This window comes from Rhamphochromis sp. 'chilingali' (assembly GCF_963969265.1).
Source record: "Rhamphochromis sp. 'chilingali' genome assembly, chromosome: 16".
Lineage (NCBI taxonomy): Eukaryota > Metazoa > Chordata > Actinopteri > Cichliformes > Cichlidae > Rhamphochromis > Rhamphochromis sp. 'chilingali'.
Window position 1 is genome coordinate 2,713,643 of NC_137943.1, and position 26,630 is coordinate 2,740,272.

Below are 26,630 nucleotides of genomic sequence, written 5' to 3' on the forward strand. Positions count from 1 at the left end.
AAGCTCATAATCCGGTGTATTAGAATGAGTCCTGGGGCTTCATTCCCCGAGCGAGATAATCTGCAGATCAAGCCGATCTGTGGTTCTTCTTTGGCGCTCACATGCGGGTTCAAACCGGATGTGAAAAAAATACAGCGTATTGGACCCATTACTCTGTGTCGGTCGGTGCTGGTAAACTAAAGCTCCGCACTGGTGTCTTTTTAAAACGGCGCCATAAACTGGCAGCAGACTTCTTTATTAATTGTTAATTCACTTTCAACCTTCGGTGCCATGAAATAAATATTCAAAGTCACCCGTGCGTAACAGTGCAAGTGTCCGATGCATGAAGCCATTGCATGATCTTAGCAGACGCAAAGCCAGGAGGATAACGGCTCACTCATAAATGTCCTGGCGAAAACAGTGCTCTGTAGCATTGTGCCATCTATTACAGCAGAGACTGTGTTCATTAGAATTACCCTGCAAACCTTCAACAATCCACTTACAGATGCAAAGAAAACGAGCTATCAAATCATAACTAAAAGTATGAGTTAGCGTACAATAGAAATATGGATCTGTTGTTTATGGCGACCTATCTCAGCAGTGATGAACACGTTCAAAAGTTTTAGTGAACCGTCTTTGCAGCTTTATGGCTTTCGTCCCAGAAAATCAGATTTTTGTGACTGATTTAAATGTTGGAACTCTGGAAAGCATCTGGTTATTTTCTGAATTCTGTGCTATTCTTAGAAATCAGTTTGTCAGACAGCTCGCTTCTACCTCGGACGACTCGCACTCGTTTGTACTGCAGCAGGATGTAAGAGCGCGCCGCGTGCCTGCGCTCAGTCTGCAGATCCTTTCTCAACCAAATCGCTATCTGTGGCTCAGAAAGTTCAGGCCTGCGCAGAACTAAAGGAAATCAAACTTTCCGCGCCAAGCCTGTAGTCGGAATGACAAGATAGCTGGGAGGATTTAAGCCTGGCCGCGACCGCACCAAACGACGCTGAGACGCGCTTTGCGTTGCGACACTAAAAAGCGCGAGTGCGACACTACAACGTCTGAACGGACCTGCAGCTCTTTCCAAGGAGGTGAAGTTGCATTAACTCTCTAACATTTGACTTTCTAATGGCTGCAGCAGGATTACATGCTGCTGTCGGAGGCACAGAGGAAGTGGAAAATCGGCTAAACAGAGGCTGAGAGAAACAACGTAACTGTCATTAAAAGAGGAAAAACGAAGGAAAGACGAGTTGTGCAGCTGAAGAAGAAACAAGCATACCTGCTCTGCTGCAGGTGCAGCGGGTCCTCCTCAGCCTGTGTGCGGCAGCTTTTAGCCACTCATGCTTCATATATACGCCAGCGTGTCGGCAGAGGGGGCGGCCGCAGAGAAGGCCGTGGGGACACATGTTCCTGGGATGCCGCTACCACGGGAAAATCTGTCCCGACAGCACCTGGCAGCACAGAGAGTATTGACTGCTTTCCCACCATACTGTTGCACGCCCGCGTGCGCTTTAAACACCTTCAGCTGTCTGTGGGTGTACAGTGCGCCTCATTAGCATTCATTTGCATATTTATGTCACAGCATTAGAGCGCTTTCTTCTTTCATTCACTCAATCACACTTTCAGGTCAAAGCGCGTCAGCTTCCAGCGGCCACTGCGCAATTCCACGGCAAGGAGGATGCTCCCCTCACCCATTCATCGACTAACACGCATGTGTGTATTTTAAAGATGTGTTATTGTTATCTGAGAGTTCCGAATTCACGGTGATTTTTAAAATCTGACGATAAAAAGTTTGGGCAAACAAGCAATAAAACTGCGACTGGTTGGATTGTTAACTGGTTCAAGAACGGACACATTTGTGCTGCTCTCTACAAAACACATCGTTAGTGTGATAATCCAAAGGCACAGCTCACAGAGCTCACACTTATGCGCAGCAAGCCGTTTTCAGTAAGACTGGCGCTAAACATTTACATTCAATAGTTTCATCTTCTGTGAACACAGAAATGTTTAACGCACACAGCAATAATAATAATAATAATAATAATAATAATAATAATAATAATAATAATAATAATAATAACAATAATAATAATAATAATAACAATAATAATAATAATAATAATAATAATAATAATAATAATAATAATAATAATAATAACAATAATAATAATAATAATAATAATAGTCTTCTTATCAGTTGGTTCTTTTATTTGAAGAGAGCATATAAATAGAAATCATTGTGGACCGATATAAAAATACATTTTGTCTTACAGTACATTTAAATTAAAACATATATTATCACCTGTGAAACAAAATAAATACATGATTGCCAGCTGCTTGAATTACAAAAATAAAATTATCAACATGATAAAACTATGTACAGCACTGAGGCCAGTATGTAAAACTGTAAAATCAGCTCACATGCTGCTCCTTTTCACATTAACAGACAATAGCGTGATACACTTTACAGTCGTCACATTTCCATGGCGCAAGGCTTGTGCTGCTGTTCAGGCCACCAGGTTGAAGGGAGGCTCGTTTTCGATGTCTGTGAGGCCCGGTTTACTGTGCAGTTTTCGGGGGTCCTCCGGTGTCCAGACTTTTGCTGTACGGATGATGTTCTGCTCCCGGAGCTGCTTTTCATCCGACCAAGACAGCGAGTGACCGGCCAGCGGAGGCAGGCCGTAGTCGGGGTCGCTTGGCGAGGGGGACCCTGGAGGGGGAAAAGCAAAAATTAATAAAATTTTCACAATTGTTTATTTTAATTTCCGCACCACTTTTTTGGCTTTGTTTTATTTTGCTTTTTTCGCACCATGACACCATAAATCTGACTCTGACGATTGTCTGATTCAAATTAGATGCGCCCACGAGTCTCTTATTACGCATAAAGGCAGGCTTGGTTCCATTACGACCACTGTAAAAACAAAGGCGCACTCACTTGTTCCTCTGTGGCAGATGATTACTTTCTTGGGCTGCGCGTGCATGTCGCTGCTGGAGTTTCTAATAGGAAGGTCAGACTGCACGAGCTCAGCCAGGAAGTTGATGTAGCCGATGGCCAGCCGCAGAGTGTCCACTTTAGAGAGTCTCTTCTCGTAGGGCAGAGTGGGGATGTGGGAGCGTAGGCCCTCGAACGCGTCATTGATGGACTGCATCCTCCGCCGCTCCCTGACGTTGGCCGCCTGCCTCAGCTGCTGCATCTCCATCTCAGACCTCATCCGCCTCCTGCGCTTCAGCAACGGCCCGCCGTGATGGCCCATCCGAGGAGACAGCTCCGGCGTGCTGTCTGCGCAGCCGTAGGAGAAGACGGAGGACGAAGAGGAGAAGGACAGGTTGCCGATGTCGTAGTCTCCATCGTGAGGCGGTGCTCTGCCGCTGCCGTCTTTGCTGTAATAGTCTTGAAAATTACCCGAGAGGAAGTCCACTTCGTCATCCAGAAAGTCATCCGTCTCCAAGTGTCCATCTCGAGAGGACTGGTCGGTGAAAAACTCGTCATCGTCGAAATAAGGAGGGGAGGAGAAAGAGTCGAGTCCAGAGAAAGGGTCCAGCACCCCATCCATGTTTGTTTTCTTCCTGCTGTTACTGCGGAAACAATCACACCCGTCTTTCCTTTGACACTGTGCTCGCGCTCTGCACTAGCTGAACTTTTAGCTGAAGAACAGGCACGCGAGGGTTCTTTATAGCGACATCCATAGTCGCGTGCCGTTTGCCAGGCGGGCCAACCAATCACAGCTCGGTCCGTGAGGCGCACCTCGAGATAGTCCCCCAAACCACGCCCCTTGTCCCCGCTGTCCGAGCTTGCTCTGACGTCTTAACTGAGCTCCACCAGCTGGACCGTGCTCAACAGCCCCACGCTGTCACCTGTGCACGACAAAGAACGTTTATACAGTGCAACGAAATCTTTTTTTTGGCACATGTTCCATGAACACTCCATTTGCTACAACATGTTTCATAAAATGCGCAAATTGACATCTTAAACCCGTCACAATTAAGCAGTTACAGAGAGAGGTGTCTTCATTCCTTAATTTGTTTGTTCGTTGTCTAATTAAAGAATCACAATTAGCAAAAATAAAAAAATAAAATAAATAAAAACAAGTATTAGAAGATGATGAGCAACAGTCTGTACAATCCAACATTCATGAGCTCCGTGACTGGTTACTGTGCAACAGGCGCGCGCTGTGGTAACGCCACGAATGACAAAAAGATATCTAAATTATTATTATTATTATTATTATTATTATTATTATTATTATTATTATTATTATTATTATTATTATTATCCATCAATCAGTTTTTTTCCACTAACCTTATCAGGGTCGTGGGGAGGGTGGGGGGTAACCCCTGTACAGGTGGCCAGTCTATTGCAAGGCTAACACAGAGAAACAAACAACCTATTGTTGTTGTTGTTGTTGTTGTTACAGTCACAATTTCCTTTTCTTAACAGTCAGTTTCAATTGAATGAATTTCACTTAAATTTCAATTAAAACAGACAGGCAGGCAGCGTATCACAGGCAGCACGCGACAGCGATGATAATCATAATAATATCTTTTTTCCGTCACGCTCCATTTATGGCCCCAGCTGAAAGTCACTTTTAGTCTTCCTTTTTGGACGGAGCTGCAGGGAGACGGTCACACACGCTTGGCTTGTACTTGGTGAGCTTTTTCACAAATGGAACTCTGGCAGGTTTCAGTCGCTTTTCTATTCCCGCTCTAACAATGAGGGGAAACCGTGCGCGCGCGAGTGCGGCTGTGTCATTTATCCAACAGTAAGTGGGCAGCGCTGCCGCAGTAAATAAGTGCACCAGCAGAGCGGTCGATGCGCCACTTGTGCCAGCCAGTGCGGGTTTGACTGGGAGGACTGGTTGACAAATAAAAGCACAGTGGTGGGCCCCGGAGCGCGCGCCTCATTGACACACGCGACAAATGAGCGCACCCCGGTGTACCGAAGAAGACTGCCCGCCGGTCTGTAAATGCGCGTCTATTCACGCCATTCACTGCAAACACTGACTTTGTTCTGCGGACAGAAGGGACCTTCTGCAGGCAGGCTACGTGCGCGCGCACTGCGTGTGTGGACATCGGCGGAGAGATGGAAAGCCGCGGCCGTGGGAAGAAGGCCACTTGCGTCCTCATCGCCTTCAATGCAACACGTCGCGTTGTAAATGAGACTGTGTTGCTGTCTGCGTGATGAAGCTGTGGGCCCGACACTTCCGCACGCGCATCCTCTAAAGTCGTCTGCAGGACGCGCGCGCTCGCTTCTGGACTGAACGTGGGCCTGCTGAGCCGAAAGCCGCACAGCTCCTTTACGCGAAGTCTGTTTGTGAAAATGTGTGAACAAACGAAGACCTGCAACCAGGCATTCCGGCTGTTCTCTAAGCACAACTTTCATCTTTCTTCATTTAGCTGGATCCTGTGTGGAAATCCACGTGACGAGCGTGGATTGACTGCAGTTAGATATGAAATCGAAACGAAATTTCTACTTTGTGCTTTAAGGCTGTTGACGTTGGCGAGTTTCGGCTTCTGGAATTTGCTTGTGTCTCGCTAGCAAAGAAAAAACAGTCCTCCCTCTCGGACACCCCACGATTACCACTTTGTCAGTAAGACAACAGTGCCTGTGTGTTTGCACTGACATACTACAAAAGCGTGTGTGTTTGTGTGTGTGTGTGTGTGTGTGTCACCCCTCCCATTGCTGAAAACCAAATGATGAACCGTGCAGGTTTTTAACGCGCCGTGACCGCGCGCTCCACGCAACGTCATTGATAAACGCAGAGTGGCTCTGAACGGGCCGACCTGCGCGAGCGCAGCAAGTGTTCAAGTTCCCATGCGGTCCCTCGGTCTGCAGCATGCAGCAGACTGGACGGTGCATTAAAAACCGGCCACACCGATCACGATGTGCATGCGAGGAGTAGTGGGTGTACAAAAAAAAAACAAAACAAAAAAAAAACAAAAAAAACGCGCACCTGCTCGTGACGTAAACCTAACAGAATCTAAAATAGAAACCAAATTAAATAAATGACTCGCCTGCTTTTCTAGCGTTTACATCTGATTATTATGAGTCAAACTTCTTTATTATTATTAAACGTCCTTTAAGTCAGCTTAAATAAAAACAGCATTAAAAACGGATTTCTAGCCTTAAAAATATGAAAAATGAATAAACGGTTAACTCTCTATTTATTCATCATTATTATTGTTATATTTGGGGGGGGGGGGGGGGGTATTGTTGTTTTCTAATTTTATTTTCTAACACTTTTAAGTTTCCAAGACAGACACAATTTAGGACATGACAGGAAATCATTCGTTATTAAGAGGAATCACTTTCAGCTGGATCCATTCATACATCACATGATTTCATCCATTCTGTGAGTATCAGCTGTCAGGAAATAATTTCAATCATTGTTACATTAAAAAAATGACAATGTTAAAATAATTTTGTTTTAAGTAATAAAAAAATTGTAATTATAATTTTAATAATTTTTCAAGTTAAATTATATCAGGCCTAATCAAACTCATCCTCTGAGTCTCTTGTCAGACGGTACATGTGTTGCCCTAGTCTTGGTGCCGCAGTGCCAATGAGCAGCGTTCTGAAGGTGAAAAAGAAATCCAGAAAGTGAGCTGTGGCAGATGAATGTGTGGAGCTAATCCTGCCGCACAATGATTCAGTGCTTAATCCTTGTAATCTCTTCCTACAGGGGATTATCCATCTGGATGACTAAAGCAAATTAATGGGATTTACTGAGCAGTAATTTAACAACTTGATCAGTATCTTCAACCATCAGTGACCTTTGCTTTAGTACCCACTTGAAGGCAACTGCTTTCATCTCTCCCTGGCTTACTCGATTTGGAAATCTATTTTGTTTGGAGTTATTACCTCATCAAAATCATTTGTTGCAAATATAAAACTCAATTAGCTTTCAGAGTATATTAATCTCAATGTGACATTTAGATGTTTTTGAAACATCATTCATGGGACATGGGCGATGTCCTCTGCAACATGTTAGAGGATTTTAGTATTTTTAAAGCGGTTAAGCATTTATACAAGCTGATACTGACAGTAAGTTGTTTGGCTAAATATCTGTTTAACAGAAGATTAAAGTTTGAGTAAAATATTAACCCATGACTTGGCATTTGATCAAGAAATGCAGAGACCACAATGTGTGTGTTCTAATAAACAGAAAGTTTAAGTGAACATTGTCAGTGCACCACTTTTCAAATACAACTATACACCAATTTATAACATTTGTTTTGTATTATTGAAGGTTTTTCTACTGCAAGAATTTGGACTTCTAACCTTTCAAAGCAATGAGAAATGGACTGCTCCTTATAAACACATCCCATCCACACAAGCACCTGTAATATACATCTAAGTGCTTTTTTATTTATTACTGAATGTGAGATCATCAAACAAATTTTAGCCTTCGTCAAAGATAAGCCAAGTATGCACTTTATAAATGATTTTGTTTTTTAAGAGGTAAAAAATAGTTATCCAAACATCTAATTGTGCGTGGAAAAAGTCATTGCCATAAAGACAAAAGTGTGACGAATATGTGAAAAGAAAGAAAAAATATTGTAAGGAAGAGGGCAAATACTTTTTCAGCACTGAGCACTGTGTGGCGTGGATCTAGAAGAACCTTTGCTTCATTCGTCTTTGAAAAATAAATTCAATTTCAGTTGAGATGTACTTATTTGTTCATGCAGTCCTTCTCACACAGGTGAAATCAGCAAGAAACCTGTAGCTATTACAAAGTATGAGAAGTAATTGAATCCAGAGAGTAACTTACTGAAATGATAGGACAGTCAGTCAAAGGTGGGATAGGCTATACACCCCCCCCCCCCCCCCCCCCAACCCTGACAAGAAGAAGTGAGGATGGCTGGAATAGAAAAGTCAGATTTCTTCGTGCTCAATGAGATACTGTATTAATTGGCATTTATGGTAAAATCAGTTTTAAGTCATTTGACCAAACAACATCTTTCAGAGAGGACAGTGAAAAAGAAAAGCTATGTGAAGCAGCAGCATTCTTACACATCTGCAAACCAAACACATGTTACAGTCTATGATGCATCCTTATTACCGCCATTCTGTCTCTCTTTCCATCCCACAGGCTCAAGCATACATATATGTGCACAGTGATAAAAGCAGGTCACAGGGTATCAGCATGTGAGCTGCTGCATAAGCACCAAGGAGGCCTGAGAGTCTCGCCACATGTAATCAGAATGGAAGTAGTGCATGGACAGACAACTCTAAAATAATAATAACCTAACATTGCCATGTGAGCAGCACTTGGCAAGAGTGGGAAGGAAAATCTCCTTTTTAACAGGAAGAAACCTCCAATACAACCATTCCCAGGGAGAGACAGCCATCTACAGCAACTGGTTGGGGGTGAGGGGAATAAGCAGACAAAGAGACAAAGGAGAGGAGGGAGGACAAACGATGGGAGAAATTGAATGACATTAGTGGGGTATAAACACATGGGAAAGTATTTTTCCAGGCTAAATGGGGACCTGATGAGGTATTGCAGAGCCGTTTCATCTCCAGTTTATGAGCTTTAAGGCATATGTATATGAGTTACACCAAGAAGTCAAGCATCTCTGCTTTGATGTTTTCTATTTGGATGTCACAGTATTAACAAGACTTCAATGCGTCTGAAGTCACAGATAAAGTGCCAGTGAAAGTTTGCAAACCCTAGAAAGTCATTTTTCCCAGCTCCAGCCATTACACCACTGCCTTTATCTTGGCAGGATCTGCTCACAACTGACCTTTATCCATGATCTATCAGAGGAAAGAGACTGAACATAGAACTCATTTCTTGCCTCTTACATAATTCAAGACTGGGGGGAAGTGGACCTCATGCTCTAAAACAGACCTAAAGAAGAGGATATCATCAAGGTACCCAAACATTCAAAAAAATTCATAAAGTACTTCTCCATCAAGGCCCTTGCAGGCATCACCAGGCTGTACAGATGGCTCGTGGGTAATAGAGCCCCAGGCAGAAAGTCAATGCCACAGTCATAAAAACTTTATGGCTGAAGAGAGAGGGCTAAATCCTTGAATACTTCAGCAAGGTCAGGGACAGAGGTTAGATTAGGCAGCTCAGCAGGGGAGGACTGAGTTATAGCCAATTCTTTTGGCCACAAACTCCAGCCAGATATCCTGCCCTTCAACAAGTCTATGTTGGGATTGTGTGTATTCAACCAAAGGAACCCAAGGACCAGGGGAGTGTTGGGTGCATCGAACAAAAACAGACTATTTTTCCTGGGAGCCTGGTGCCATTCAAGGTGGAAACTTGCAGGGATTCTGAGAGGGGGATAAGAGAAATGCTGAGCTCTTTAACCAATGATCGATCATGTTTTGTTCTGAGTCAATAGGTTCTTGACAAGAGTGAGTGTGAGCGCTTACAATGAGTTTAGCTGAACACATAAGTTGTGCTAGGAAGATATTACTTATCTTGCCTACCAATATTCCTCCAGTTACTGGCGGGCAAAAGATCACGCCTGCCAGGTACAGGAGTAAACAAAGTGTCCTTACCACAGGATAGACACTCATCAGAGACCATCCACCTCCTCCTCGCAGTAGGTGAGCGGTGAGCCCGACCAAGCTGCATTGGTTGTTCTTCACAATCCTAAGGCTCATTTCTTCTGGGACTGGAAGAGGTGGACAGACAACGATAGCACTTAAAGAAGGAAGAGTAGGCAGATTACGATACTTTATGTGACTGATTTTAACATAAATTCTATTTCAGCTAGTTGCTGAAAAGTGGAGCTCTGGAGAGAAATGTGACAGTATAAGAGTCAGTTTGAAGCTCAGGTAGGACTGGCTGTACCAAAGGCAGCAATCTAAAGGTGACCTCCATATTTGGAACAATTTGTCTGAGTGGATACCAGTCAGTGTTTTGAATTACATCTCCAGCTTTGTTTGATTCAATCATAACTCAAATGTATCTTTATTGTTTGGGCTTTAATTTTTGGCTTTATGTTTGACTTTATCCTTTTAATGGTCAAACCTAATAAAAGTTATTATGATTATGATTGGGATTATTATTATGTGAGTATTATTAGATCCCTTTTCTTAAACCTAACCAAGTTGCTTTTTAACTGTGATTAACGGTGCCATTTCCACTGCTGCAAATACCTTCCTAGAACACTACATACCTCCTTTACGGTCACTTAGATTAAACAACTTATCATGATTCAAAGTAAAACTTACTTTGGAACTTAATTGAGTAGCATCAAACAAATCTGGGGTGGCCCTGTTTGTTTTGCTTGACCAAATGACTAAACATGACATTGCTTTAGTAATGAAAGTTCAAGTCTGTGTTTAAGTATACACTGTCTCGCTTCCAGACAATATCAAGTGCATGGCAACTTTATTATAATCCAAAAAAAGTCCTTCAGGGTGGGGTTGCGGGGGGTGGGGTGGGGTATTCATCTACTGTAGCTCTAATTGATTTGGGCATTAATCTGATGTTAGAGGCAGACTAATATGTCAGGAGACTGGAGAGAGAGTACAAGTCTGCCTGGAGGCTGTTGATGACGACAAGAAGGATTGGAGAAGATTAAAAAAGATTTCTGAGTGTTATTCAGAAACAACTGGGCTGAATGGTTTGTGTGTTTGTCTGTCAAAGCAGCCTTCCAGGCTCAGTCCTACTTCTAAATGCACACGTGAAGACATTAAAGATATATTAATGACATTATTTATTTATTTATTTATTGAGAAAATTGCAGGTTTCCAGGGTAATTTCCCTGTAACGCCACATGTTTAAAAATTGTACCATTAAATGCACACATTGCATTTAATGTAAATAGCATACAGAAGGCAAAAGCACACCTTAATCATTTTTCTTTAAATCAATGCTTTAAATGCAGAGAAATGCAAACGATGCATATCTGATTAACTTGATATAACTAATTGTTACAATACATGGATGTCATATTCTTTAATATCTAAACAAATAGATACATTTCGATATCTGCAACATTTAGTGCAGCCTGCACTTTGTACAAATACAGAGCTCAACATATGCGTTTGTATTCTATCATTTCTGTAACCCATGTACTCCCAATGGACACGAGGTGTAGTGTTTGCTGTGTTGTGCTAATCCCTCTGGAGGACAGTCAGGGTAACGCTGCAGCAGAGCGGAGTTATTTAACACTCAGTGGTCTACTGCCATCATGTGGTTACTGGGGAAAACGCAATTCCAGTATGCAGGCTGATGGCTGCATTTTCTCTCCCTTGTCTCACCAAATATGTACTGATGCCCAACAGTGTGACAGTGTGTGGCAATAACATCTCCTATGTTCATGTAAATCTGCAACCAGAAAGTTAGATTATTTTGAAACATGCATAAATGCAGGAAGTAGTTTAAAATTAAAAAATGATCAGGATTATTAACCTGCTACAAATGGTATGACGTTTTGTTTCCAATTGAAACCTGCAGCCAGTGTTCATTTGTTAGAAATATGGCTCTGCTTAGAATCTCAGGGCACCTGGGTGTACATGCCACACGGAGGACTGACCAGCACTGTGACAGTGGTACAGCGAGGCGCATAGCAACAGGAACTAAGTCAAGTCAGATTATTTTTTGGAACATAGAACTTTCTCAATTTAGACATTAATATCAAAACACAAACAGGAAAATCAAAAATGAGCATGCCAGGAGAAAATGGACAGATGAAGCTGAATATGCATCACAGATGAATATTAATCCAACACATGACATCTCTGGTTTCAAATTACTCCTGAACAATAAAGGGTTGAACAACCAAAACTGGTTCACAGGTATCCTTAACGTTCTTATATATATCAGGCATTAGGACATGTTGCCTAGCAACGTCCTACTAACACCTAAAATGAGCTCTTTGTACTTTGCACTTACAATACCTTATAGTTTGTTTTATCATTTTCGCTGATGGTGTACAGACCCTGCTTCCAGGTCCAAGCTCTTACTGCATTCATTAATGTGTTGTAATGCGTGATCTGTGGTACCAGCACCCCAATACACACTCAAAAAAAGGAAATTGGGTGGTTGTTACATTTACAAAAGTCTAACTTGTTATTTGAACAAAACACTTTCATGTTTCTATGGTGAACATAATGAACTCATGTGGGATCTGCATGAAATTCAACAACTTCATTTGTTCTTGTTAAGATGACATGATACAATCTAGTAACAGTGGTTACAGTGGCCTGGACAAAACTGACAAGATCACATGAGATTTCAAACCACAGGAAAATCATTGGAGTTCTAAGAGGCAGACAACCACACACACACCGCGTGTCTGCTACTGCTATTAATTGTGGTTTAACATGTCAAGGACAACACGTAAAGAAAATTCTGCATCAAGGCTTACCATATGGAAAAGAAATAGTAAAAACTTATATGTGATCATGAAAGTGGCCACTTTCTCATTACTTTCATACATTGTTTTAGTAAGTATCCAAAACATACAAGTTTCATTATATAATTTTTCAAGGGATCTTATATCTGTTTTCACTCTTATATGCTTTTCATACAAGTTTCACACAAGACAGATACAAACTTTATTCCATATGGGTTGAAATCATAGCTTTCCTAATTTTGTTCAGGTGGGATCGACAACTCGGTGGCGCGGTGGTTTGCACTGTTACCTCACACTCAGAAGAGTCTGGGTTCAAATCCACAATGCAGCTAGTTTATAGTAGGTTCTCTCTGGGTATTGTGGTTTCCTTCCACAGTCAAAAGTCATACAGTTGTTAGAGTTAGGTTCATCTGTGATTCAAAACTGCCCATAAGTGTGAATGCAAGTTAAATGGTTGTTTGTCTCTCTGTGATAGACCTGCAACCTGTCCAGGGTGTACCCTGTCTCTTATCACATCTGGCACAGGCCTCCCAACCCCGATAAAGATAAGAAGATGGATGGAGCAGAAGTTTTTGTAAATCCATTAACCTTTTATGCTGACCAGACTCTAGACTTTGTTGAACGTTATGCAATATGAAGATAACATATAATGTTTAAGTGACCAAGTAGTATTGGGGTAAAAGTTACTGAATAGTGTTGGAATAAAATGAAAAGAAATTGTGAAGGACTAAAATATTCCAAGAGCTCAAATTACTTCATTAGTCATGTTTTATCAACAAAAATGCACAGGTTTATTAAATCGTTTAAGTTGCTGCAAAAGCAAAACATCTGTGTGCAACTAATGTCCACTATTGAATTAAATCCAACATGTTTTTTTAGTGCAGGAAATTGGGAATGGCTCCCTGGTTAAAAAATCTATTGAACCTACTCTGAGCTAATGTTGACTTTGTTCTGATCTTTGTGACGCAAAGGATTGAGCACAACCTAATCTGAAGATGCACTTATCCCTGTGTCCCTTGCTGACAATAATAGTCCAACAGGAAAGCAGCATCCCTTGGAAATCCAGTCCCCCAGGAAAACAATGGAAAGCCAAATCCTCTTGAATCTATAAGGTAACACGGCAAAAACCAGGAGAAAAAACAAAATTACAAAGAAAATATTTGCAAATTCACAGTTTGGGCAGTGGTTGATCTTCTCAACTGCTCATCTCACAGAAGACATCCCCCCCCCCCCCCCCCCCCCCCCCCGCTTCCGAGATAACATCTGGCCTCATAACTCCTGTGATATCAAATCAATGTTGTTTACATTTAGTCACCTGATGTCCAGCCACCTTACCATCCTCTCTCTATCTACTCAACTTTTCCACAAACATGATTTAAAATGAAGGTTAAACTTCACTACTTCACTTCATTACATTTTCTTCTTTTTTATGTTGTACTTTGTTATGACCTAATCATTCAACCACATATGAAGGTACTTCACTTTGTGCATCATTCAGTTTATGCATTGTCACCTTTAGATTTATCAGTAGGTCAAGTGTCACATGAACAAAGGCCAGACTCTCAGTGAGACAATCGTTAATATATTTTCTTATTCCTTATGTTGATTAAACTCCACCTGATTATATTTAAGAAATTAAGCACGACCAACTATCAGCAAAATCACATGTTGATTATAATTCTGTGTCTAACAAGTACAAAACACAGTTTCTCTCATTCAGAATCATGTACAATGATGGGTTGGTGATACATTTCTTATCTTTCCACCTCTCTTGGCAAATGCTTTGGATCTTGTTTCATTTATTACAACAAAGCCTTAAAAGTAAACAGTGGTCATTGTCAGCCTCTCTGGCTTTTTATTGACACATCTGCAGTGCATCTTTAAGTTCAGTTTTTCAGACCTTACAATATAACTACAGGTCATTGGCTCAGGGTTCACCAGACACCAAATACGTGAATGGTTCAGGAAAAACTCACTATCGGGCTAGCAACGACTTCAGTGGGTAGATGAAGCTGAGGATCAGGAATTTTTCATACAAGCCATGCAGTAGCATATTAATGACTAACCTAGCGGCTTCTCTTCATTGGCTCCCTGTTAAATCCAGAATCCTATTTTCCACCCCCATCAAAATCACTCGAATCAGCAGAGTTCAAACATCATAACAAAGAGTGTCGATGAGGTGATGAAAACTCAGCTCCCAGTTTCAGTTCAGGAGACAGACATCCGTTAGGCTGAAAATGTTCCTTTTTGACAGAGCGTATAGTTGGGGCTGGATTGGATGACCTTGAATTGTCCCTTAGTTATGCTGCAAAAGGTGTAGACTGCTGATGATGCATTCAGTGTCTCTTCTTCACTCACCCTTTTTATTCATTATCAAAATCTAAGTCAGCTTTATTGTCAAAGACCATATGTGCAGTCATACACAGGAACTGGAAACTGCAATGCTCCCATGGCCCTCAGTGTACACTAAGACAATATAAAGATAAACAGATAAAAATAAAATAAATCAGGAGATCAGGAGAGATCTTCTGAGATGTGCACACACAGGGAGTTGGTGCGGCTTGCCCTCTCCACAGCAGCACCATTGATGGTTAGTGGAGCATACATGGTGTGAGCTCTCCTGAAGTCTATGATGATCTCCTTAGTCTTCTCCACATACAGGTTGTTGTTGCTGCACCACTCCGCCTGACTTCGCTCCTGTAGTAGGTCTCATCGTTGTTGCTGATGTGACCTACCACAGTTGTGTTGTCTGCAAATTAGATGAAGAGGTTGGAGCTGTGTGATGGTGTGCAGTCGTGGGTTAGCAGGGTGAAGAGAGGTGACCTCAACACACATCCTTGGGGAGCCCCTGTATTCAGTGCTCTTGTGCTGGAGGTGTTGCTGCTGACCCGTACTGCCTGCTGTCTTCCTGTCAGGAAAACCAGCAGCCAGCGAGGTGCTGATCCCCAGCAGATCCAGTTTATGTCTGAGTTGCTGGGGAATGATCATGTTGAATGCTGAGCTGAAGTCTATGAACAGCATTCTAAGGTATGAGCCTCTAGTGTCCAGATGAGGCTGAGTGAAGGGCAGTTGAAATGTCATCATTGGTCGAGCGGTTTGACCGGTATGCAAACTGAAGTGGATCCAGGTTGGGGGCAAGAGATGTTTTGATTTGATGCATGGCTAACCGTTCAAAGCCCTTCATAATGATGGGGGTGAGTGTGACCGGACGTTAGTCAAGAAAGCAGGGGGGAGATGACTTCTTCGGTACAGGAATGATGGTGGAGGCTCTGAGGCATGTGGGGACAACAGTCTGGCTCAGTGATGTATTAAAGATGTCCGTGAAGACATCTGTGAGTTCTGCAGCACAGTCCCTTGGTGCTCATCCAGGGATGTTATCAGGACCTGGGGCTTTGTATGTATTGATCTTGGCAAGGGATCTCCACACACTGTCTGGGGATAGTGTCACCACCCGGTCATTATGGGGAGTCTTCAAAGCGAGTGAAGAATTTGTTTAGCTCATCCGGTAAAGAGGTGGAACTGACAGCGGTCTGCAGTGTGCGCTTGTAGTCTGTGATGGTTCGTATTCCTTGCCACAGCCTCTGAGTATCTCTGCTGTCACTAAAGCTTTGAGAAATCCTCCTGGAGTACTGACAAGAAAAAGACACTATACCACACTGCATACAGTCATTATTTATTATTAATCTCTGGATCTCTTCTACAGAATGTCTTTTTCCCGTCTTCACCTCACCCAGTTATGGCAGATGGCCCCGCCCCTACCTGAGCCTGGTTCTGCCGGAGGCATCTTCCTGTTAAAAGCGAGTTTTTCCTTCCTACCGTTGCCAATGTGCTTGCTCAAAAGGGGTCATGTGACTGGTGGTGCTTTGTCTATTGTGTGGGGTCTTTTCCTTAGAATATAAAGTGCCTTGAGGCAACTCTGTTGTTGTGATTTGGCGCTGTATGAATAAAATTCAATTGAACTGAACAAAATTAAGTTGTATTCACTGTGTGTGTGTGAATTATGTCTTATGTCTTAGCTAATAAAGCAGGCTGGATCACCTGTGGAGATACTTTACTAATAAAGCTCACTGGGCTTGATTTTCCAGTCCTCTGATGTCTACGAAAGATATCAACACAACCATGATGATGATTTGTTGTAAATAGAGATCAGTCATGGAAGAGTCAATAGTTATTTTATTATGGGCTGATCAATAGTTATGGACATATAATCATCTCTCTACAATACAACATAAGATCATAAGAGCATGACAGACCACTTCAACAGAATTTCATATTTTAGAAAATCAATAAATAAGATCATAAATAAACCAAATACATGTTTTCAACTTAGATATAGATTCGTAAGTACTAATATTGTGTCTGCATGCGTTATGAAACACCCTTATCATTTTCTGTACAAACACCAGAAATCGGTTGCAGGGATAAGTAGAGAGTTAATTTACAGAATGACCCAATGAGGCTACCAGACCGTACAGAGGGAAGGCCCAACATAGAAAACAAGAGACTCAGGAAGCACTTTATAGAGACCTTGCATCCAATGTATCTTCGACATGGTTTTATATATATACAAATGATACACATCCAAATTTCGAATGCACACACACACACACACACACACACACACACACACACACACACACACACACACACACACACACACACACACACACACACACACACACACACACACACACACACACACAGACTGTGATTAACAGATCAACATGTCTGGGAGACCCTGATTTTAAAAATGACCTGTTCTTTCCCGTTCCTTCCTGAGGAAAAACGCAGAGAATCAGGGAGCTCAAATCCGCCACTGGTTGGAGTTGCAGAGATGTTCAGCATCAGTATATCTAAAGTTGAATGAATGTCCAGAACTATTAAAAAACTAAAAAGATACATAAAACAGAAATTGCTAAATCTTTATTTCTTTTCCCATTTAATTCTATATTCTGCTACTTGGCCACACTGTATAGAGAAAAAAATTCAATGACAATCAACTCTTTAAACTCTTTTAAAAATAAAGGTATTTTCAATTTCTTTAGTAAAATTCAACTAAATATTTACAGAATAGGAGTCATCAGTCCTATTTGATTCTAATCTGACTTTTCAGGTCACTCGGTCCTGCTCCTACCACCTGAGGAATATCACTTTCTTTACATTTATGATTCATGGGTTTATTTCATTCTTTTAACAAACCAGAATTATTATATCTGAGGGTTTTTTCTAATTAACGTTTATTTCATTCTAACTTAGTTCCCAGTTTGTCTTAATTGCTTGAAAATATTTGGGTTTATTGTTTCTATTTGTCTGGGTCTTAATTTTAGTCTTCCTAATTATTATTGTATGCCAGGCACATATCAGAAACAAGATTTTAGAAAATCAAAATAGGTGTTACAATAAAAACACAGAGAATTTTTAAAGTGGTGACTCACTCTTATAGAGTCTTAGCAAACACATCCATCAAAGTCTCATCAGGCAAGCTGTGATATCATTTGACCAAACTAACAAATATTAATACTTCTTCTGTATTATTTATTCCATTTTAGTTCATTCATTTTTTGCAGATCTATTTTCAGTTTTTAGTACGTTAAATATAAAACCCTTTACCAGATATCAACCACAAATCAATAAATAGATTCTAAACTGTTCAGAATGTCTGGCTCCACAATGCATTTTGGAACTGCTGTGCATACAAACCAGAGTGCAGCGAGCGCTCCTCACCAGCAACCAGGGAGCTGCTCCCACTTCACGCTTAAAGACAATTTGCTGCACTCCTCAGTTGTAGAATGACCTGCCTGAGCAACTCCAGCACGCTTTCTTTCCTTTTAGAGAATCATTAAAATCATTGGATCTTCTTGTGAATTTTAATATATAGCTTTGACCTGCTAATTTGCACTGCTCTCGAGTGGTTGTCATTATTGAAATTAACTTGTACTGCCAGTGAGTTAGTGCAATGTTAGCAAATCAGTCACAGAACATTCTCCTCTTGTTTGTCATGTCTGTTTGTCACAGATACAACAAAACAGAGATATTTTCTTTACATTTTCTCTGGCAGCCCTGATCTTCCACAGCTCTTTAACATTTTTGTTTTTATCACTTTTAATAATCTTAGTTTAGCTTTTATTTAGCAGTCATTTCTGCATGTCCAACCAACACTTTAATTTGAGAAACGTGCAAATTTTAATACAGGACATTAAAAATGTATGTCTCCCTGCTTCCTGCTCACATTTGTGTCATGTTGTCCGCACTCAACACGTCTCCCCAAACTCACAGACAGTAAGCTTGCTACTGGAATACAAAAGAAATGATTCTGTAAATGCAAAAACCAAAAATCCAAAGCATATTCAATCTGCAGTGGTATGGCCCTTTCATCTTGATAAGAAAGGTGTTTTACGCTGAATATGGCTCACTGTCATTATCATTAAAACACAGAGGTAATCAAATCCTGTACAAAATTACGTTCCTTCACCACACACGCTAACACACACACCTCATCATTACAAAAGAAGAAAATAATACAGAATACTTTCATTAACAACACTTCATCATTATTATCTTAGAATCATCTGCAGAATTCTCTGAATCCTACTGATGATTTCCAGATTGTTGAAGAAATGAATGGCAGTTTGTTAATAGATACATGTTGGTATACATAGCAGTTGTAGTAGTATAAATGTCATTATCACAGTTTAACAACATGAAGTGGCTCAGAGAGAATCAGCTTGGCCCTAAACATTTTCCTTTGTCACTGATGAAGCAGCTTCTTAGCCAAGAAGTCAAATCTAAGACCCAGATGAAATTGGAATGTCTTCTCATTTTAGTACCCAGGTCAAAATGTCTCATTATGTGTAAGCAGTAACAGGCAGCAACTTCACGTCAGTACTGAGTTATTTCTGTTGAAGGAGAAGTCTGCAAAAATGTGATCAGCCCAAACATACTGAACTTAATAAGCTTCAATCTGGTTTTTCTGGGTACTCCAAGACTTTGGCACACTGACATATTTTAATTCCAAAGAGACAAAATCAGAATCAAAGCAACGTGGATTCAAACCTTTACCCATTAGTATCAGACAGTGTCTCTTTGTTAACACCACCAAACGATGTGTTTTTAACGAGCCCAAACTACGATAAACCTGATGACATCATCAGGGTTATGATGCATTTCACCAAACTTTAAGAAAAGTATTCATAAGGTGCAATTACATACAAAGTCTCTGTAATCAGGCAAACTGAAATGCATTTGGCAAAACCCATTAGATGGAATTCAACCGCTGACTGTGAATTCTCTCCCGAAGCTTCCAGACGTAGAAGACAAATTTATTGAGCGCAGCTGGAACCATCTGTTTCAAATATCTGATGTAAAGATAGCAAATTTAAAAAAGGGCATAGAGGGCTTCATGATAAGGTGTGAAAATATGTTTCTTTCTCTTGATTCCAACTATTGTCTGTACTTTTCCTCATCCTGTTGGCTAACAAGGGCTAATATTTGAGTTGCTAATGCAGCTGAATTCACAAGTACTTTCACTTTGCATATGGTGCAAATGCCCCATTGAACTCAACTTGGGGCACCAAAAGGTGAGCAAACAGCTTTTCATGAATGAAGTAGCTGCTAGCTGCTTCTGAGAGTTTCATGACAGAATCAAATGGCTTACCACCTCTCTTCAACCCTCAAATTACAAACTTCTATTTTAGTTTTGCAACTATAATCCAACAAGAATATTTTACATTGTAGATTATTAACCAACCGAATCATAATTTCTGCTTCTGGCATGAATTTGTTGTGTTTTGTAGTCAGAATCACATGCAATAAAGTTTACTTTATGGCCTGGTAACACAAGCTAGAGCGTTAACATCCCACACAAGATCACTGGCTGTCAAATTTTTCTATTAGTCATACACTTGAACTTTGTTTTCACTCACTGTTTGACCAGGCACTAAACCTACTTAGCTACTTGGCTATTTTAGGAAAAGATAATAGTTGTGGTTAAAATAAAATATATATGGCTATCACTGGATGGCTACTGAAAACTAAATTTTGAGCCCCTTCTGTCCAAAAACGTATGATACATTTTTGAACAGCTCAGGTAAGCTTATATCAATGTCATTATTGGTTTTAACCCAAATAAATTTCAGTATTTTACCTCAGTGAATGTAAACAAATGTAAAGGGTGATCAGCTGAACACTTTTAGTGCATAACTACTGTGGCTTTACTTCAGCTTCAAATCATGGCAAGGTCATCTGTTACAGTTGAGGTTAGAAGTTTGCATAAACTCCTCATGGGCATAAATGTAATGGAAATTTTGAGCTTTTCATGATCACAATTCTTTCTTTTTTCTACTGTTCTTTCTTTTCCGGAATTATTTTAGAAAACTAAAAAAAGAATTGAGTGCACAAGTTTGAATTTATTTTGATTTTTTTGTTTTCTCTAATCCAGACAGGGTCATGGTACTGATTGGAAGGTTGGTGGTTCAATCCCTGGCTACTCCAGTCTCATGTCTAAGCATCCTTGGGCAGGATGCTGTCTGATGCTGTCTAATGTGTGTATGAATGTAACATAGAAATCACTTGTATGTAGACGTAGATGATGTGGTAAGTTGTATAAAGTGCTTTAAGTGTTCAAGTAGAGTAGAAAAGTGCTAAGAACCCGTCCACTTACATATCAACTTCTCATTAGTGATCATGTCTGACAGTGGTAGTTGTTCTTTGAAGCATAAACATTATTTTCCAGCACCTACTGGATTGATGAATAGTTAGAGCAATGGTAAAGTCTAAGGAACTCAGTGAAGATCTAAGGAGAATTATAAATTTATACAAGTTGGAAAATCTGTTAAAACTATTTCTAAACCACTACAGTTTCCAAATCATCAGTTCAAACAACTGTACACGAGTACAAGTTATTCAGATGTGTTACCACCTTCACCCTCAAATGAGAGGAAATTACTCAGGATGTTCAGGAACAACCCAGGAACCACTCAGGCTCAAGCCTGGCATGAGCTGTAAACTGCTGGAACACCAGCGTCACTGTCCATGGTAAAGTGTGTTTTAAATAGCTGGGGATCAAAGGCTACTGACCAAGCAAAAAGTCTACTCTCCAAAATTGAAACCTTCAAGCTTGACTGAAATTTGCAGTTGCCCAAATGGAAAACCTTCTGGTGAACGTGGCCAGGGAGACATTAGCTGAGCAATCTGGCCACAATAACGAGAGCTATGCTTGGAGGAGTAAAGGTGATGCTTGCAGCGTTAATAACACTGTACCAGCTGTTAAGCATGGTGGTGGCAGCATCATGCTGCCAGTGGTACATTGCACAAAGTGGATGGAATAATGGAGGACAACCTCCAAACCTCAACTTCAACTCGAACCAACAGCTAGATGGGTGAAAAAAAGACAATGATCCCAAACACAAATCAAAACTTTTTGGAATAGATAAAGCAGGAAAACATTAAGATTCTGGAATGGTCTTCCCAAATCCCTGGACTCGAACCCTACTGTAAATGTGTGGACTAACTGATTAACTCATTTAAATGAACTTTTCCAATTCTGCCAAGAGCAGTACTCAAACATCATCAAACATTGTTTATGAGTACCAAAAGCGTCTGGTCGAGGTGCAGCTTGCTAAGGGGACATTTAACCAAATAACACGTAGGAGTACGCGTTTGAGGTTGCATGTATAATTTTGACCCTGTGTGGATGAAAGAAAATCCAAAATAAACTCAAACTTGTTTTTTAAGTCCATTAAAGATGTATGTGGCACGGGCCACCCTGGAAAAAGAACAGTTAAAAGAAATGAGTAAAAGCCCCAAATTACTGTGATATTCATGCCCATGATGAGTGTCAGTAAACGTCTGACCACAACTGTATGTACTGTATCTCTCTCAGCACCATCAATGCACTCTGCCCAACACTGTTTCAGTACCTGGTAAAAGACAAATCACCTTGAAAGCCAACAAGGAGAAACAAACTAAAGTCAAACCAAAGAAAGGGAGGATTTGCAAACCTGTGCACAGGTGGTGATACAAACACTTTTATGACACACTGCTGCCTTTCTGACAGTATGAGCACTTAATAATTCATGCGAAGGCTTTCTGCTTACACAAGAAGCATTAAAATAAAATTCTGTTTATTTATAAGTTGGTTTTTTTGTTGTTGTTTTGGTCAGCACAGCATTGAACTGCAGAGACAGAGCAACCATGTCAGACAGGCTTGAAACTACTCAAATATGGAAAAGCTCCAGTGAAGTTGTCTGAAGGCTTGTGTTAGCAGTGTCTCTGTCTCTGTTTGTCCACTGAAGGATGTCCAAACTATAAAATTGTATTGAAATTTGCAAAATAACAGAGATCTTCTTAAACCATTTCAGTCATTTTTAAGAGGGTTCATCTAGAGGAAGGAAATACTAGTTGATAATTACGTGGAGATGGAGAGGAAGATGAACAATCGTGATCACGGCATTCTCCAGAGGGGGGAGTGATACGCTGTTTTATACGACACCAGTCTGCAGTGTTCATTCAGCCACAAGACCAAAGAAATTGCCTGTGAGCACTCATGTGTTCATTATGTATGAGTGGCATGTGAAGTATTTTCATGTCACACAAGATTATTATTACTTCTGTGTGTTTATGTAAGATTGTCCATCACTTCTGTGCAGTACTCATTTGTACAAGTTAAAAAGGCATTTAAAAGACACCTGTATGATCTGACCAAATCTGTTCAGCTGATAACCCCAAACAATTAAAAGAATGAATGTTTGGATTTCATAGCGTCACCATTCAGCGGTGCAGATTTCAGGGATCTGACCCCATGCCTTCCCGTCTCCTGTGTGGGATCTACAGAGGCTACAAAAACACAAGTAAAAAACATAAAAGGTGCTAGAATGAGTTTTTCTGTCCCTGGTTACTATTGCAATGCAACATGGCAACAAACAGCATAACCACAGTTACTTCACCCACTGGATTTTGGGCTACCCTTATGAAACCAATCACCACCTTTGTTACTTTGGAGTCAGGAGTGATCGTATTTGAGCAAGTGTCTGTGTGAGGCCTAATATGAACTACCTGATTCAGCAAGTCCTTTCAAAAGTGATAAAATTAGCTAATATACCATGATAACTTTTGGAGAAATTTATTTAAGGGATTTAATGAGAGGAGTTGACACATTTTGAACACGAGTCTAGTGGAGCTAAAGATTAGGTTGGCTGATTTCATTTTTGTGACCTGGAAAGCACAGCCACTCATTTATAGACAGTGCATGAACGTGCTATACCCCGTGGAAGAAGACCTGCTTCCTCTGTAGATATGTAAACTTGTTAAGTCAAACTCGTGTTATGGTTCAACACCTGATTATGAGATAGATCCCACCTGTGAAACTCCAGTCAGGAGAGTGTTCCCTACTATACACTCACTCTGTGAAAACTGATGAATATAAACTGAAATTTTAAAACCAATTTTGGGGTGTCTGCCATGTAGCTGCTGTAAAGAATGTTTAAACATGACCGAGTTTGGACCATGTGGACCATGAGTTTGGATCCAGAGGAAGCATGGTTACATTTACAGGTAACTAAATCAGTCAGGAGACAGGTGAGCATTGGGAAAGGGCACATGTTCCATCAATGTTCCAGCTCTATTTATCCTCAGAGTGCATTGTGCATAATGAAATAATATATCCAGATGCGTCTAAACCCTTTTCCTTTGTGTGGACAACCATACATTTGTTGTGTTCTGTGTGAATGGTGTGTACTGCGTGTCAACCCTGTGTGGCTCTGGCAGTGTCCTCATAGCCTTGTCTGAGCCTCAGGGATGTAGATCTCGATGCTGTCAGCGCTCTCTGTAGCTGAGTTTTGTCGTACAGATGCTGCTCTCTTGGCGGCCATCAGGCGCTTCCTGGCCTCCTGCCGCTGTTTCTCTGAGCTTTCCAGTGAGCGGTCTCTGGCCAGAGGGGGGTGATGATGGGGCCCCTTGGGTGGCTTTTTTGGCACTGGAGGTGGGAGCCGCCTCTCCTGGGAGGGGGATGGTAGGAGGGAAGGGCAGAACATTTCAGGAAAAAGACATACTTATTTGTGTGTGTGTGCGTGCGTGCGTGCGTGCGTGCGTGCGTGCGTGCGTGCGTGCGTGCGTGCGTGCTAATGTATGCCTAGGAATGAGAATGAGTTAAGATGACTTCCATTCTGTAGAATTCTGCATGAGTCACCCACTGATTATCAGAATCTTTCCATTTTCTCTTTCAAATAAGGTTTTTTGGTTGCTGTGTAACAATCTATATGCTTGAAGACAGCTGAAGTCATACCTCTGACAGAGACATGTATTTGTCTGAACAAACAAGGCTTTGGCATGATTGTAAGCTAGATATGTTCAAGTGAGAAAGGGTCCTTTTGTCTGTGTGCATGCATCTTTCCTATCTATCATGTGGCAAGGACTGCTCCTGCACATATGACATTTTCTTTATTTCCTTGCAGGACTGATATAGCTCCAATTTATTCAATATTTAGATTCCACTCTATGGCACCATAAATGTCCTGAAATAATTATTTTATAGCTCTGTGCTTCAGTCTTTTCTCTTCATTTTTACACTTCCTGCTGATCCCAGCTATTAAAATGCGAGTACCGTCTCATTTTAATTGCTAAAAATATGAACTGAAGGCGGGCTTGAAAACAAAACTTTCGACAATTTTGCTAAAATTATTGCTGCTCTTTAAGCTAGCTAAATTACAAAAATCATATAATTGAAATGATACAATTAATGATGGCAAAGGCAAAAAACGTTCCCTTTTTGAACGTGGTCGGGTTGTTGAACTGCATAAGCAGTGAGGTGGGACGCAGTAAGACAGTCATTTGGACTTTCTTAAATGATCCTGGTGGCTAAAAAGTCAAGTGGAAGACCCCAAAAAATGTCTCAGCACTGAGCCAGACAATATAATTGGCTGTCCATCAAGGCATTGGACGATCCTCGACCCAAATTAAGGCCGTTACTGGTGCAGCCCCATAACCATCAGACTGCATTTGAGACTGAAGGGCTTCAAAAACAAAACAAGGCCTCGTCTCCCTGAACGCCACACAACTGACCCTTTGCACCAAACATGGGACACTGAAAGGTGGAGGAAAGTTTTATTCTCTGATGAGAAAAAACGTAACCTTGATGGTCCTGATGGTTTCCAACGTTACTGGGACGACAAGCAGATCCCACCTGAGATGTTTTCTACACGCCACAGTGGACGGGGGTGCCATAATGGTCTGGGGTGCTTTTCCTTCAGTGGAGCAATGGAGTTCAGGGGTGCAGGGGCGTCAAACGGCCACTGGCTATGTCCAGATGTTGCAGAGCATCCCTCATGACTGAGGGCCCTCGTCTGTGTGGTAACAACTGGGTTTTTCAAAAGGACAGTGCTACAGTGCACAATCCCCGCTGGACAAGGGACTTCTTCCAGGAGAATAATATCACCCTGCATGTTCCCCTGATCTAAATCCAATTGAGAACAGTAGATGCCCTTCGTGCGGCCGTCTTCACCACTCACTTCATGGAAAAGCTTGCATCAAGCATGCCGCAACAAATTTCCAAGTGCTCAACAATAACGGTGGAGCTACTCATTACAGAGTTCATGTTTGGAACTTTGATTTCTGTTTGGGGGGGGGCTTACAGGTTTTTTGGAGGTGTGGGCCTAACCTTTTGATCAGCTGTAAAACAGCCTGTTCCAGTTTTAGTGTTGTTTTCAATAAATTGCAGGCTCAAAAAATGTTTTGCTCCCATTTCTTCTTGTTGCATGTTGAAGCTCTACTTGGAACCTTGTTAAGATCCAACCATGCAAAATATGATTTTTGGCCATTTCTTAAGTGGTCTTAAACTTTTGATCGGGACTGTACTAACTAAATGGAAAGATATGCAAATAAAAATCTGCTATTGATTGAAGTAACAGAAGAATGAGAAGACTTGCTGTGTACATTGGAAATAAAATATTTGAATTATACTTCAATCATAAAGGGTTAGCCTGAGCTTCATTTCCTTATAAATGCACCTACTGTGAACTGGTGTGTAGCAGTTTGATGTCCTGTAAAATGTTTTAGCCACACAACAAACAAAGCAAAAAGCCACAGACAGGAAGGTGGCTGTAAGTGAAAGAAGGAAGCAAGAGCAGAGAGCAGCATGGATAGATGGATGGAAAGACAGACATGATGAATCCTAGGAGGCCCACAGGGGTCAAGGCCTTGTGCTGTTGGCATTGCTCTTATGTTGACTGATGTTTGCAAGCACCTTCACTGTCAATACACACACAAAAAAACACACACAAGAAAGAAAAAGACAACAATGAGAGCAAATTAAAAAGCCAGTTAATATTCACAATGATGCTGAA

General features: G+C 41.1%; 2 protein-coding genes across 2 annotated transcripts in view; both read right to left on the bottom strand.

Moving 5' to 3' along the window:
* Positions 1–2,175: 2,175 nt before the first annotated feature.
* On the bottom strand, positions 2,176–3,597 carry ptf1a (pancreas associated transcription factor 1a). The gene is made up of 2 exons (XM_080861351.1): positions 2,906–3,597; positions 2,176–2,680 (listed from the first exon to the last, which is right to left on the bottom strand). The coding sequence occupies exons 1-2, from the start codon at positions 3,522–3,524 to the stop codon at positions 2,478–2,480; spliced, it is 822 nt and encodes a 273-aa protein (XP_080717477.1). The 5' UTR covers positions 3,525–3,597; the 3' UTR covers positions 2,176–2,477.
* Positions 3,598–24,062: 20,465 nt separating this feature from the next.
* The window catches only part of dlgap1a (discs, large homolog-associated protein 1a), a gene marked incomplete at its 3' end in the record, with an annotated part of 71,355 nt that continues 68,787 nt past the window's right edge, over positions 24,063–26,630 (bottom strand). The window contains exon 14 of the mRNA XM_080907884.1: positions 24,063–24,287. Coding sequence (XP_080764010.1) covers positions 24,063–24,287 — 225 coding nt within the window. The remainder of the gene's footprint in view (positions 24,288–26,630) is intronic.